This window comes from Caenorhabditis remanei, chromosome V (genome assembly GCF_010183535.1).
Source record: "Caenorhabditis remanei strain PX506 chromosome V, whole genome shotgun sequence".
NCBI lineage: Eukaryota > Metazoa > Nematoda > Chromadorea > Rhabditida > Rhabditidae > Caenorhabditis > Caenorhabditis remanei.
This window is the reverse complement of record NC_071332.1, coordinates 3,074,768-3,090,017: the sequence shown is the minus strand read 5'-3', so window position 1 is coordinate 3,090,017 and position 15,250 is coordinate 3,074,768. Positions and strand designations below refer to the sequence as shown.

The 15,250-nt window shown below is 42.6% G+C and overlaps 3 protein-coding genes across 3 annotated transcripts; 1 reads left to right on the top strand and 2 right to left on the bottom strand.

Moving 5' to 3' along the window:
- GCK72_016993 (uncharacterized protein) lies at positions 1-557 on the bottom strand (the record flags this gene model as incomplete). The annotated part of the gene is made up of 2 exons (XM_003105868.2): positions 1-490; positions 544-557. The coding sequence occupies 2 exons, from the start codon at positions 555-557 to the stop codon at positions 1-3; spliced, it is 504 nt and encodes a 167-aa protein (XP_003105916.2).
- A 5,341-nt stretch (positions 558-5,898) lies between these two features.
- On the bottom strand, positions 5,899-7,240 carry GCK72_016992 (uncharacterized protein; the record flags this gene model as incomplete). Its single annotated transcript, XM_053731814.1, has 2 exons — positions 5,899-7,150; positions 7,200-7,240. 2 exons carry the CDS (start codon positions 7,238-7,240, stop codon positions 5,899-5,901), a joined length of 1,293 nt encoding a protein of 430 aa, XP_053580727.1.
- A 2,347-nt stretch (positions 7,241-9,587) lies between these two features.
- On the top strand, positions 9,588-12,629 carry GCK72_016991 (uncharacterized protein; the record flags this gene model as incomplete). The annotated part of the gene is made up of 6 exons (XM_003105853.2): positions 9,588-9,759; positions 9,803-10,007; positions 10,057-10,336; positions 10,932-11,042; positions 11,093-11,492; positions 12,289-12,629. 6 exons carry the CDS (start codon positions 9,588-9,590, stop codon positions 12,627-12,629), a joined length of 1,509 nt encoding a protein of 502 aa, XP_003105901.2.
- Between the last annotated feature and the right edge of the window lie 2,621 nt (positions 12,630-15,250).

Below are 15,250 nucleotides of genomic sequence, written 5' to 3'. Positions count from 1 at the left end.
TTACGTCTTAGCCTTGTTGGATCCGATGAACATGGCAGCTCTGGCAAATGGAGCGTATGCTGGGACGAATCTTGGTGCGGCGAGGACTGGGGCGATTGGAGCCAATGCTGGAGCAGCGAACACTGGAGCTGGCGCAGCGAGGACTGGTGCACGGAGGACTGGAGCGAAAGCTGGAGCAGCAAGGACTGGACGTGGTGCCAAAAGTGGAGCTGGAGCGGCGAAGACTGGTGCCGGTGGTGGAGCGGCGTAGACTGGTGGAGCCAAGAGTGGTGCTGGAGCGGCGAGCACTGGAGCTGGGGCGAATGCTGGAGCAAGGGCTGGAGCAGCGAGTGGGATGGCGGATGGTGCGGTCTTGGCGACTGGAGCGGAGAGGACTGGAGTGCTGGCGGCTCCGAACATGGCTTGGTAGAATGGAGAGTAGCTCTGAGATGGCCAGGCGGCGAGTTGAGCCGAGACTCCGGAGAAGAGACCCAAAGCAAGGAGGACAGCTCTGGAAATATGATTTTAAGAAAAATGAGAAAAGTGTGAAAACTGAAAACTCACGAGAAGGTTTGCATGTTGAGATGAGGAAGTGATCGATGGATGTACTTCGGTGCGGGCACCACCGCCACTTTTATATTCCTCCGTTTGCAAGGGCATTGTGCCATAAGCCATGCCCACCCGTCTACGTACGCGTTGAAAAAGAAAAGAACGCGTATTGGTATAAGAGCGGCGGAGATCGTTTTTCATTGGTTTCGGGAGAGGGGAAGAATAGAGGGAAAGAGAGAGAGTTACGGAATGTGGTCTGCTAATAAGGAATCATTATGAATAGATGGCTTATTGAATGAAAGATGATGGTCAAAAATCTACAGGACGGCTTAGAAGAAGCCAGGGCTGTAATGAAGGAAAAATTGAAAACGCCACTTTAACTCAGAAATTCCGGGATCAGTCGTTGCAGCCAAAGAAAAAAGGGTTGTGAAATTATATCGGAATAAGATAAATTAAAGTAAATTAGTTGTATTGATGGCGAAACTACCCTTAGAGCATAAAAGTTCCATCATTTAACTAAAAAAACCAGCTGATTTTGACACACGGAAGTCGGAAATGGAAATTTGTTCAAGTCCACTGCAGAGTTGCATGGAATTCCAACATCCGACTTCCGACTTCCAAGCATTTTTTCCATTCCGACTTCCGAGTTCCGTATAAGGAAAATCGATTCCGACTTCCGGATAAGAAAATGTCATTCCGACTTCCGACTTCCGGATAAGGAAAATCACTTGCGACTTTCGACTTCCGGATAAGAAATTTTCACTACCGTGCAACTCTGGTCCACTGGTACCAGATGAGTTAAATGTTGGGATTTTTATGCTTGAATTCTTCCTTCAATACAACTAACTAACTTTTTCTTATTGCCGTCAGTTTCAAACAGTCAAAATATTTCCTTCCAACTTACTTCCGTCTTCACTTCCGAACAGCTATGGTATAGATAATCTGAAATTCTCTGTGAACCGCCCTCAACCCATCGATAGTTGACAATATGAGATAGTAAGGGACACCTTCAGACAGTCGCAAATTTGTAATTCTCAACGGAAAACTGCCAATATCCTTGTTTTTTCGACACCGATGTCTTCATTTTGTCAATAAAGTTTCCAAGTGTTTTTTTATTATTTATTGGGCTCCGAGAAGATGTGCATCCGTGATTCTTCCTCAGTTGACGACAAGACATTTTAGAACCGTTTTGGAACTTTACTTAACAAGAGAATCCAGTTTTTATAATTTCGAAATTTGGGACACTTTCATTAGCCTGATATACTTTTGTAGCCTTTTATTTCTGAAATCTCAAACTGTTAGAAGTTTTTCTGAAACTGTCTGAAGCTGTGATTCTAAACTCAGCAAAAAATCTGTAACCGAAAAAATGAGAGATGGCTTGGGATGGGTACACAAGGTTGCTTAGTGTTTGGCTTGATGTATCGCTGAAGCTTGCAAAGTAGTTTAGACAAAGGCTTAAGGATTCGCTTTACAACATTAACCATATGAAAAGTTTGAGATGAAAAGTCTCATAACTCGGCTCGCAGAGACATTTAGCAGGTTTTGACTACAGAAATGGACTCCACGTAGTCGAAATTACCCATGACCGAATTTGTAGATAGTTTGAAAGTGCCGTCTCCAAAGACTTCTCTTGTTAGGCTTGGGGGAAGGCTCAAGGATCCTCTTAGGCATAGGCTTAAGAAATCGCAACGGCTTCACAAAGAACCGCTTAGGCTTAAGCTTCCCATTTTTCTGTGATTTAGGCTCAGGCTTGAGCTAAATGAATTGCTCAGGCTTAGGCTCAAATTTTGATATCCGAAGATCAATGGATTTCTTGAACCATACTCTGGTTCTAATCAAAACTGTCCAAAAAAAACCAGGTAATTAGCACCGACGATTCTGATTTGTACCAGATTTTGCCAGGATGGTTTTGATTTGACGCAGCAGAATCACCTGTATTCCTCAATTTTTAAAAATCTTTATATCTACAGTCCCCAAGTCTTCCAAATTGCGTTTTTTCACCTAATCCCTCCGCAATTTCCGTCCAAACTACACACCACCATCTCCTTATACGGCACAATCTTTGCCCTCCACCACCGCCGAAACTTGCTGCTCCGATAGCTGCCAATTCTTCTCACCTATACAATACAATTCGATCAAACACATATAAATTGCGCAATGTATTATATAAACAATAGGTGGATTCCAGTCTTACTGCGTGAAAGTGCATAAACTGCAAACATATCTGCCGGTGGTAGTAAAACCGGCTCATCATCATCCCTCCCGTGTGTGCCGACAAAAAAGTAACTGACACCTCAAACTTCCCCTTTCTCTAGTTCTGCCTCTACTGATCTTTCCTCGCGGTAAGACGAAGAAGAACGGCAGCCGCGAGGGGGAAGGTTTTTTTCGCGCCTTGGTATTTACCCCTCAACGAGAGAACATAAAAAATGCAGGAGGGAGCTGGGGGAGACGGAGACTGATACCGTAATCTCTAGTTTGCTCTGCCTTTGGTATATAAGACGGATGAAATGCACCGGTGGAGAAGCCATCCGCTTGGTTTATCAATCACTTGCATCATGAAGTCTGTCGCGTAAGTTTTTCAGTTTTGGAATTGGCTAGAATTTCAGTTTTTCCAATTTATGTTCAAGCCTAAGCGAGTCTCCCAGCGATCGCTTAAGCCTAAGCCTAAGCGGCCCGTTTTCGCTGAGCCTAAACAACCTCAAAAGCCCTTGAGTCATTGGGCCGTAGCCTAAACCTAAACGACCTTTAGACAGTTAGCCTAAACTTAAAGCAACTCATCTAGCTGAAGTCTAAACCTAAGTCACAGAAAACTGTGAAACTCAAGCCTAAGCGGCGCTTTGATGAGTCTTTGCAATTTCTTAAGCCTAAGCCTAAAGCGCGTCCTTTAAGCCTCACTAGGGAATGGTCTAAACTGACCGTGGAGTTCAGAAACGGGACCTAGCACAATCGATAGACAATCGAATTTTAATGGGAAATCAGTTTTCAAAAATTGCTGAATGGCCTCCAGAATCCAGATATACTGGTCTGAAAATCAAAACTTAATACATGTGATTTACTCGATTTTTGACCCAAATTTAGCTGTGTTTCACCCCAAATATCACGGCACCTGAACATGCCTCTCGGCCAGCGATCTGTGGTCGAGTGGTGAGTGCGTCTGTCTATGAAGCACGCTATGCAGGTTCGACCCCCGCTTTTTCAAACTTTTTTTGTTTTTTCTATTCTTCCCTATTTTTTACTTTTTGAGCCGTTTTTCTATTACATCAAACCAAAACTGCGCCGTGAGTATTTTATATCCGTCTTGTCGTAGATAATATCGTTGACGGTACTTCTGATTCGCTTAACTCTCAAATTACTTCATGTGATTCAGAACCGTTCGCAGTTTTGGTTAGATGTAATAGAAAAACGGCTCAAAAAGTAAAAAATAAGGAAGAATAGAAAAAACAAAAAAAGTTTGAAAAAGCGGGGGTCGAACCTGCATAGCGTGCTTCATAGACAGACGCACTCACCACTCGACCACGAATCGCTGGCCGAGAGGGATGTTCAGGTGCCGTGATATTTGGGACGAAACACAACTGAATTCGGATGAAAAATCGAGTAAATCACATGTATTAAGTTTGCATTTTCAGACTAGAATATCTGGATTCTGGAGGCCATTCAGCACTTTTTGAAAACTGATTTCCCATTAAAATTTGATTGTCTATCGATTGTGCTAGGTCCCGTTTCTGAACTCCACGGTCAGTTTAGACCATTCCCTAGTCAGCAACCCCATCCCAAACCATCTCTACCTATTTTCAGCATCCTCTGCACCTTGTTCGCCGTCTCCACCGCCCAACTCGCCGCGTGGCCTTCCACCTCCTACTCTCCATTCTACCAAGCCTTGTTCGGTGGAGCCGCCGCTCCAGTCGTCGCCGCCGCCCCAGCTCCAGCCTACGCTCCAGCTCTCGGAGCCCCAGCTTTTGCTCCAGGACTCGCTGCCCCAGCGTATGCTCCAGCTCTGGCTGCTCCAGCTTTCGCTCCAGCTCCAGCTTTTGCTCCAGCTCCAGCCTTTGCTCCAGCCTACGCCCCAGCTCCAGCCTTCGCCGCTCCAGCCTACGCTCCAGCTCCAATGGCTTCACCAATGATCGCTGCTGCTCCAGCTCTTGCCGCTGCTTCAGTCAACGGACTTCCAGTTGCCGCTGCTCCAGCATTCGCTCCAGCTGCTCCAGCTTTTGCTCCAGCTGCCATCCCAGCGGCCGTTCCAGCCTACGCTCCATTCCAGACCGCCGCTTATTGGATCGGAGCCAACAAGGCCAAGACTGTCAAGGCATAAGACTTCTTTCGACTCGACCAACTTGTTTTTGTATATTTTGCAAACTGCACACAATGAAATAATATGATTTGATCTTTAAAAATTCTTGGTTTTGTTTAATTTCAGATTAGAAGAGACGCATATTTAAAAGCGCATATCTCAAAAGCGTGAGGAGTTATCAAAAAGTTGTCAACTACAAAAAAGACGAGCTAGATATGATACACACAATCATATTAAATTTAAGACAGTGGTACTAGATTTGACACCGTGGCGAGGGTTTAAAAATTATAATTCTATCAGAATTTTTGAAAAAGGGATGCGGTTAACATCTGTGATCGGGATTTCAACGATTTCAAGGAAAATTAAAGATATGTAAATGTTTATGACGTGATAATCAAATTGAATGCACCACCCGAAGAGGATTTCACCCTGCACAACTTCTGAACGTTTTCCTTACAAGTCACAGGTCTGTCGAGTAAAATTTGAACTCGCTGAATTCGAAGCACCGTCAAAAAGTCAGATGTGCACCAAAATGCTTAATTTTATATTCACTGTACAGTTCTAACCAAGTTCTTCATTTTTGTAGTTGATAACTTTTTGATAGCTCCGCCCACTTTTGCGATATGCACCTTTAAAGTGAGGTACTTAGAAGTGAGAGAGCGCAGAGAAGCCAGAGTGTCTGACTTCTCTGCGCCCTCTCCAAAAGTAACACTTTTTGCTGTTAGGGGCTCTCAAGTATGGAAATGAAGATCCGAACGTCCCTAATAAACTTTCCGAAGATTGAGCTACTGTACCCAAAAAGTTGTCAACTACAAACGGAAATGACGGAATCTGAATTCTTAGTTCTCTACGTCACCATCTGGAACTTGACTCAATTATACTCTTTGTCCTCCACACATATTTATTTATTTACCGAGAAAAAGAGCAAACAGTGTACATAGTTGTTGTCATTCAAATATTTATTATGTGTCTTGGAATGATGTTACAATACAAAATACAATATTTAAAATTTAATTTAAAAAAACAAGATAAATAGTTAAAGATCGTCGTAAAAAGGGTTCGCATCCGTCACAAATCTACATTCACTCCAAATCCAAATCCGATTTCTTATTACTTCCAATGAAGTAATTCGCATAGGTGAACGGGTCCTTGGCTCCAGCTGGCTCCGCGCCAGGTGCTCTCGCGGGTTGCAAATATTCTCCGGCTCGTGGAGCAGGTGCTCCCAAGGCGTTGTACACTGCTTTGCTGAAAACCGCTTGCGCTTCATCTCCAAACTGAATACGGTTCCCGCGGGTTGGCGCCATTGGTCCCTCCTGGATTTGATCGATTTCCTGGCGGAGTGCTTCAGGTTGGTTGTAAGATGGCACTTGTTGCTGGGGTGGGGGGCCTTGGGGTCCCAGACCTTGGGGTCCTAAACCTTGAGGTCCCGGACCTTGTGGGTACTGTTGGGGTCCAGGAGCCTGTGGGTACTGCTGTTGTGGCTGCTGTGGTGGGTATCCTTGAAGTTGTTGCTGGGATGGGTAGAGATTTTGTTGTTGTTGCTGGGGACCTGGAGCCGGACCATATTGGGAAGGGTCTTGGGGATAACCTTGGGGTGTCTGAGGAGCTTGTTGAGGATATCCTTTTGGTGGCTGCTGGGGGACCTGTTGGTATTGTTGGGGAGCCTGTTGAGCATATCCTTGTGGCGTTTGCTGGGGGTATCCTAGAGCCGGGTCAGCGTAGGGTCCTTGAGGTCCTTGTTGGGGATAGCCTTGTGGGGCTCCAGGTTGTGGTCCCTGAGAGTACTGTTGGGGAGCTTGTTGAGGATAGCCTTGCGGGGCTCCTTGAGGCTGTGGGTACTGTTGGGGAGCTTGTTGAGGATATCCTTGTGGGGCCTGCTGGGGGTATCCCTGGAGAGCCTGAGGAGACTGCTGGGGATAGCCTTGAGGAGCCTGTGGAGCTCCAGGTTGTGGTCCCTGAGGGTACTGTTGGGGATAGCCTTGAGGAGCCTGTGGAGCCTGTGGCGCCTGCTGAGGATACCCTTGAGGAGCTTGAGGCGCTCCAGGTTGTGGATACCCCTGTTGCCCTTGAGCTGGATACCCTTGTGGCGTCTGTCCACCCGGATACACTGGCTGCTGGGATGGGTACTCTGGTGGAGGGGTTGGAAGGTTGTCTTCGGGTCCTGGACCCATTGGTCCTCCAGGCGCCGGTCCTGCTGGCCCCGGCCCCATCGTAGCTACTGGACATGGAGGTGTCAAGCAAGGCCGTAACAGATCTGGAGTGAGCACCGGAGCGGCTTTCGCATAGTATCTTCCCGGATTCAACTGCTCCACTTGAGCGGCGCCCGAATTCAAACTGAAATTTTTGGAACTAGAATTAACTCTCTTCTCAACTTCCAACCTACCAAAGTAAGAGACCAAGTGTTGTTGCCAAGTGATAACGCATGTCGAGAGGTGTACCTAAACGGCGAGCCGTCTAACTCTCGCTTATATATGCGCCCCTGGGTGGGGGATAGCGCCCCTACTGACCATGGGTTGGCAACTTTTTTGTATCAGTCTGTGTGATTTGGTTGGCAGGTACGGCTAGTCATCGGTATGCTGTCAAAGAGGGAGAGAGCCGTCAAAGAACACAAACACTCGAGTAGTAACAATTCCGGTTACGGCGGCGGTAGGGGAAAAAAGTTTTGCCTCGGGCATGGGGGGCTCCAGTACCGCCGTCTATTCTGCTTTGTGCTCCCCCTCTCACCAGAAACATTCTGTAAACAATGGACTTATTCAATTCGCACGTGGGAACTGGATCGGCGGGAAATGTACACATGATTGCGCAATAGCCATAATCTTTGATGATCACTCGGGTAGCGGCTTGTAGCTTCTTTTGCAGGAGACGGAATTATTTGAGGGATTTATGTCGGGAGGAGGAGGAAGGAGTGAGGGATCAACAATCAGTTTATCATAGGTCGGGGGAAAATTAGTCAGGGGTCTGTAATGAAATGATTTTTTGTAAAAGGTCGATCATGACTAAAATTTAGTGAATCATGAATAATTAAGTGTGGTCCGTTGTTTTCCCTAGGTGCCTTTTTTCTTACCTTGACCGGCATGGGCCGGCGCGTATCTTGCTTAAAACGCACTGTTAAGGGCTGAAAAATATACCAAAATGTAGATCTTGGCGAGTTCTATGTCTACCTACCAAGGGCAGGGTGGCGGACTGGTCACTTTAAAAACCTCTATCATAACGCCATATCCTATTTTCTACATACTGTAGAATATGTAACAATGGAAAGTTGAAGTTATTCGAAATATGGGTTACAGGTTCTACGGTAACTCAAAATGTACTTTATTGGTTTTTTTCAGTTTCTTAAACATATTACTCATCTGGTATCAGTGGAGCTGTAAAAGTCTCCACTTCTGACTTTCATGTGTCAAATTCAGAAAGACATTATATTACGGTACATAATTTTAATAGGCAATTACATATGTGTCTGATACTGGTACTAAACTTTTATGTTACAGTAAGATATACAATTTGATCTTTCTCAATTGAAAATGACCAAAGGGTGTTACGGTATCACTGATTGTTCTACAAAAGCTATGTACAGTTATGGTCATTCTAAAGGGACAGCTAAAAATCGCAGAATTTTGCACTGAAATTGATCAATTTCAGAGAGAAATGACTTTTTCGATTTGTAACTTGCTAGGGAGTGTCGGTACGTACAAAAAAATTGGCAACTACAAAAATGAAGCTTTACTCTTGTTCTGTATAGTTTATACATAGTTTACATTGTGGGAAAATCTGTGATATCGTAACACCCTCTCAAAGTTAGTGATTTTCGACTAAAAAAGGCCAAATTGTATATAACGGGACTGTATCTCAAAATCCAGTTCTCGTTAAATTTGACTGTTTTCATGTTCAACACGTATCACAACCGTTGTGTCCTCTGAATCCGTCACTCTATTCTCCAACATTGTGTGTTATGCCATACACTTTCAAGTACTTCTTTCAGGTGTGTATCTACCATAGAACAGAATAATACTTGCTAATTAACGAATTTGGGGAACACTAGAATCTATCGAGTTCACTTTTTGATCTCTGCGAATATTTTCTTAACAAAATAAGAAATAACAAAATCTTTCTGAGCAGGGGTTTGAGCATTTCAATATTGACACAGAATCTGTCATTAATAATAGACCGCCAATTTAAAAAAAAACAGCGAACACAATTTCCAACCACTTCAATTTCCCAAAAAAAACCAAAACAAAATACTTACCCCTCCCATCCCATTAAATTTGTTTGTCCTGCTACGCTCTGCTGATAGCAATTTACCTCCTTTCATTCCGTACTTTGTATTGTACGAAATACCGATGAGGTGAAAACGATCTATTTTAAAAGAGTGCCCTGGTCTTAAAAGTGATTAAGGTTATCTAATTTTAATATGGTTGTGTAGATCAAAACCAGAGCTTTATTTTTGTAGTTGACAACTTTTTGATCGCTATTCACGCTTTTGAGATATGCGCCTTTAAAGTGGAGAACCTGGTACTTTTGCTTGTAACTTTCCAGGGAAAAGTCCTAGAAAAAATTGGTCAACTACAAAAATGAAGCTCTAATCTTGATGAATCTAAATATATAAAAATTAAACATTTTAACTGCATAATACTGTTGAAAGATTCCAACAAAGTTGCCTCCATCAATACAAACTACACATTTGTCTGACTGCACGATTTGGGTAGAGTCTACCCATTGATCATCATAGACAGTGGTATATAAGACAACCGGTAAAACACAACCAACTCAAAAAATGGCTCTCCTATTACCAATTCTTATTTCCTTCGCCGTCCTTGTCCTATTTTCCCTATTCAAAAAATTGCAAAGCATCCGGAAGGCCAACTATTATGGCTCAAAGATACCAGGACCCCCAGGTCACTGGCTAACCGGGAATATGTCAATGTTTCAGAATGAGACGAGTCATGGTAACAAGAGTTCAATAGAGCGCACTTTCTAATTCCATTTCAGGACTAATAAAAATGATGCAAGAGGAGGCCCGCAAGGCACGTGACCAAGGCAAGTCAGTCATCCGATTCTTGTTACCCGGACAACTTTTGGTCTACCCGATAACCGGCAAAGCTACTGCCAAGATTCTGGAGTCTACCACAGAAATTCACAAAGGAGAGAGTTATGACTTCTTTGGGCCGTGGATCGGCGGTGGACTACTTGTTTCGTAAGTGCGGTAGAGCGCATTTTCCTTCTCTAATTTTTCCATATTACAGCGTCGGGGAGCGTTGGAAAAACCACCGTAAACTGATCACCCCGTCATTCCACTTTGCAAAGTTAGAAGGATACTTTGACGTCTTCAATCAGGAATCGAAAATTCTTGTTGACTGTCTGGAGAAATTCTCTGAAAATGGAGAAACTGTCAACCTTCATCCTTATATAAACCGGTGCACGCTGGATGTGATTTGTGAAACTGCGATGGGAACGAAAGTCAGTGCTCAGTTTAATCATGAGCATCCGTATCTGCAAGCAGTCGAGGGGTATACTGCGATGATGGTATGTTGGATATACAGTTTTGTAGAGAGCGCAAAGAAACGAGAGTGTCTGACTTCTCTGCGTTTCTCACTCTCTCTCTCTCTCACTTCCAGCTATCAAACTTTGAAGGCGCATATCTCTAAAGCTAGCAATGCTATGAAAATTTTGTCAATTGTAAAAATATAGATCTAGTCCAGCTCTACATTTTTGTAGTTGACAACTTTTTGATATTCTTGCGAGTATTTAAGATATAGGCTTTTAAAAAACCGTTGCAGGAAGTCAGAGAACAAGAGGGCGCAGAGAAGCGAGAGTAGTTGGCTTTTCTGCTTAGGTTTTAAATATTTTTTGGTTTTAAGCACATGATTTAGACATTACACACTTTCTGCCAAATTGGTATATGAAAGAGACAAATGAGAAATGAGAGTATGTGACTTCTCTGCGTCTCTCACCCTCTTGCTCTCTCTCTCACTTCTAGCTACCCAACTTCAACAGCGCATATCTCTAAAGCTAGCAATGCTACCAAAATTTTGTCAACTGTAAAAATATAGATCTTATCCCGCTCTACATTTTTGTAGTTGACAATTTTTTGATAACCTTTCACACTTCCAAGTTTCAGCTCGAATACGCCTACTCCCCTCTCATGTGGAATCCCTTCCTCTTCTGGCTTTTCGGACACAAAAAGCGACAAGATGACTTTTGTTACACCTTGAAAAAATTTACTGGAGATGTAAGTTCTTTTTGAGATTTTTATTTTGTGATCAATTATAAGGAATTTAGATCATCGCCGAAAGAAAAGCAGCTCTGGAATCCGGTGAAGCTGAAAAATCCAGATCAAAACGAAGTATGAATTTCCTCGATTTGATGCTGAGTAAGACAGAGTCCAATGTATTCACTGAGGAAGATTTAAGACAAGAAGTTGATACATTCATGTTCGGAGGACACGACACAACGACAACTTCTTGTTCGTGGTCCTGTTGGAATCTTGCTCATAACCCAGATGTCCAACAGAACGTTTATGAAGAGTTGGTGGAGGTGTGTGGGGAGGATCCGAATGGTGACATCTCTTATGAGCAAGCAAATCAGCTGAACTACTTGGATAGGGTGTTGAGAGAGTCGAAACGGATTATTGCACCCGTGCCAGCAGTGGAGAGACAGTTGCAGAATGAGATGGAGATTGGTTAGTTGGGTAGATCGAAATTAGGGCAATATTTTTGTAATGGTCAACTTCTTAATAGCTGTTCTAGATTTTGAGATATGCGCATTTGAAGATGAAGGGAGACGCAGAAAAGCGAGAGTGTCTGCATGTCTACGTTTCCCCTCACTCTCTCTCTCACCTTTAATTTCAAAGCGGTGTATCTCAAAAGCGTGAAGGGCCATCAAAAAGTAGTAAACTAAAAAAATGTGAAAAATTGTGTGAAGATTGATTTTGTAGTTGACAACCTTTTGCTGTGACATCCAGGAAAGAGACGGAGAGAAACGAGTCACCCTCGCTTCTCTGCGTCTCTCTCCTTTTCTTGGCTCATATTGCCTATTTTTAAAGGCACATATCTCAAAACCTAGAGATGCTAGTAGAAAGTTGTCAACTACAAAAATTTAGATAAATTCTAGAGCTATATTTTTGTAATTATCAATTTTTCATATCTATCCACAATTTTGAGAGAGTGCGCAGAGAACCTGTCTTTCAAGCTATATAACTCAAAGCCATGCAGATCTATCAAAAAGTGATCAACTACAGAAATGAAGATTGTATCATGGGCTTTGTTTTTGTGATTGAATATTTTTTGATAGCTATTCACACTTTTGAGATACGAAGCTTCAAAGTTAGATAGCCCAAAAAAAGAGACGCAGAGAAACGAGACACCCTCGCTTCTCTGCGTCTCTACCTATTTTTAAAGGCGCATATCTGAAAACCTTGCAGACCTATAGAGAGCTAACATCGATCTAGCTACCTTACAAAAATTGAAAAATTCCAGACGGCTACACGATCCCCGCCGGCGCCAACATCTCCATCTCCCCATTCATTCTCCACAAAAACCATCACGTCTTCAAAAACCCGGAAATCTTCGACCCGGATCGCTTTCTTCCTGAAGAATGTGCCAAACGACACCCCTATGATTTCGTGCCGTTTTCTGCCGGAGTCAAGAATTGTATCGGTCAAAAGTTCTCGATTTTGAACGAGAAGGTGATGGTCGCCCACTTGGTCCGCAATTATCGGATTGAGCCAACGCTGAAGTTTGATGAAAGCTTGCCGTGTTTCGAGGCTGTGTCTAAGCCATCGAGGGGGATTCCAGTGAAATTGATTAAAAGGATTTGATGTGATTTGTTTTCCACTTCTGTAATAAATGTGTAACAAATGTGTCGAGGCGGTATTGTTTGAATAATCACGAAATTTGCGGCACTTGCAAACTGGGGCGGCGCGTAACTCGCCTAAAACACGTAGATCTCGACGAGTTCCATGTCTCTGACGGGCCGGCCTATAGTGGCTTTTTTTGGCATTTTCGTGTTTTTTTTTAACTTTATCCCGGCCTGTGGCACATTTACGAATAGTCATCCGGCCCGTAGTAGGCCACAGACATAGAACTCGCCGAGATCTCCATTTAGGTATATTTTTATGCTCATAATATTGATTTTCGGACATTTCGCAACTGATCGTTTCGCAACCAGCATTTCCCAAAAGAACATTTTGAATTTGAGTATCACATTTTATGTTTCAATGTTTCGGTTTCAAAACGGCAGGTTGCAAATTCTGCGGTTGCGAAATGTACCGAAGCCGAATAAAACGAGGGAAAAACGTTTCCAGATTTCCCGAAAATTTTTCGGGAACTTGAAAATTTGAATAGGTAAACCATTAATGTCGTCAGATATGATGCACTGTGTGCATGCATCGTACTTGACGCAAAAATGGGCTCTATTCCAGTTTAGATGTCCTTTAAAAACGTCCCAAAAAACACTTAAACGTCCCTTGAAACACTTAAACGGCCTTTCGCACAAACGGCCTTTCGCAACGTCTTTTCAAAAGTTTAGACGTCCCAAAAAACGTTTACACGTCCCATAAAATGTTTAGCCGTCCCTTAAAGTCCCAAAAAACAGTTCTGAAGATTTAGACGTCCCAAAAGACATTTAAACGTCCCAAAAATATTTAGACGTCCCTTGAACACTTTCAGTGACTTTTAGTAGATGTTTTTTGGGACGTCTAATTATTTAAAACCAAATTTTCAGACTTCAAGGGACGTCTTAATATTTGATGGGACGTCTAAATGTTTTTTGGGACGTCTAAATGTTTTTCGGGACGTTTAAACATTTTTGAACATATTTGGGATCCGAAAGGACGTTTAAATATTTCAAAGGACGTCTGAGTGATTTAAGGGACGTCTAAGTGTTTTCTGGGACGTTCAAGTTTTCAAAGGACATCTAAACTGGAATAGAGCCCAAAAATGCATGCCGATTACAAATTCGAATACAAATTTTCAGGTCAGAAATATTGAGCTCGCCGAGATCTACATTTTAGTATATTCTTCATCTCATAATATTGAGTTTAAAGCGAGTTACGCGCCGGTTCGTTTTGGTCCGCATAAAACCAAAGTACCCTCCAACCCTCCAAAACAAGTCTCATTCGTTGTACCCTTGGAGTATGGGCCTCATCATCTCCCAATCAAAAAAATATCAGAATCAAATGACCAGAAAATGGTTTTATTTTTACAAGAAACTTCCTAGTAAAAAGATAACAATCGCTTTTTAAAAGTCATCGGTACCTAAATAAGTCTGCGAGAGAGTTAAGAGACCGCAGAGACACTGTGTTCTGAACAAGACACAAGGCAGAAATGATATCATATTAGGATGAAAGGAATTATATGAGGAAGACATTTTTGTTAACAATTGGAATCTGATAGTGAGATCTAGAGATTCTGAACAACCCAAAAAATATTCTTCCAAATGTTATTCGAAACTGTGACGAATCTGATTTCTGTTCTTACAAAGATCAACTGTTACAAAGTTGTACAAAACGTGTCTCAAGACAGGTTTTGCAGAATACCTGAGACAATGATGTTTACGGGTACAAAATGATTCGATGTCTAACGGAAATGAGAAATGTCACGATTTAGGAAGTCATAAATCGGGGGTGATTACAGTAAGAGTTCTTATGGTTTTAGAGTCCGCCTACCGCCTCATCCCCAAGCTATTGTAACAGTGGGGATGCTAATAATAGAACATAAACGCAGATGAGAGTATCTGAGAGAACGCGAACAAAAATAAGAAGCCAAGAAGTCTGTTGAACCGTCAAGGTTATATCATAACCTAGAGGGAGACGTCTACTAATCACAAATATAGTCCCAGTTAGTTTTGTGCTAACGTGATTCAAAAAATTTGAACATTTTTTGGGGAAATCCTGAAAATTAAGTATATTTTACACTGCCTGCTTCCTGTTTGGCTCAGAACATTTCATTTACCAAAATTGAAACTTCTGCAGATTTTCTAAAAAAAAACGTTCCGGCGCGTGACTCGCTTGAATCGCAACATTATGAGCTGAAAAATATACAAAAATGAGGATCACAGTAAGTTCTATGTAGAAAAATATAGTGGAGCGGAATGCAGTTTTTTGAATTGCGGAAAGCGGGACATTTATATTATTTTGTTGTAAAACGCCCCAAAAAATGGTTACATTTGTGTTAAATGTCGTTTTTTGGTAAAAACGGATAGCTTCGCTGAAAAAAAGGCGGAAGGCGGAATGAAAAAAATACCGCGGAATTCCACTCAACCCTGGCTAGAATGGTTTTTTTGGCCCTTTTCGCGTTTTGTAAAAACAATTTTTCCGACTCGCAGTACATTAATCAAAAGCCATCCGGTACGGACAGTACTGGCAATAAAGAATGCGACACTTTCTGTTTTTAGTTGAAAATGGTCAACTTTGTGAGTGTGACACGGCCTCCCTGATAG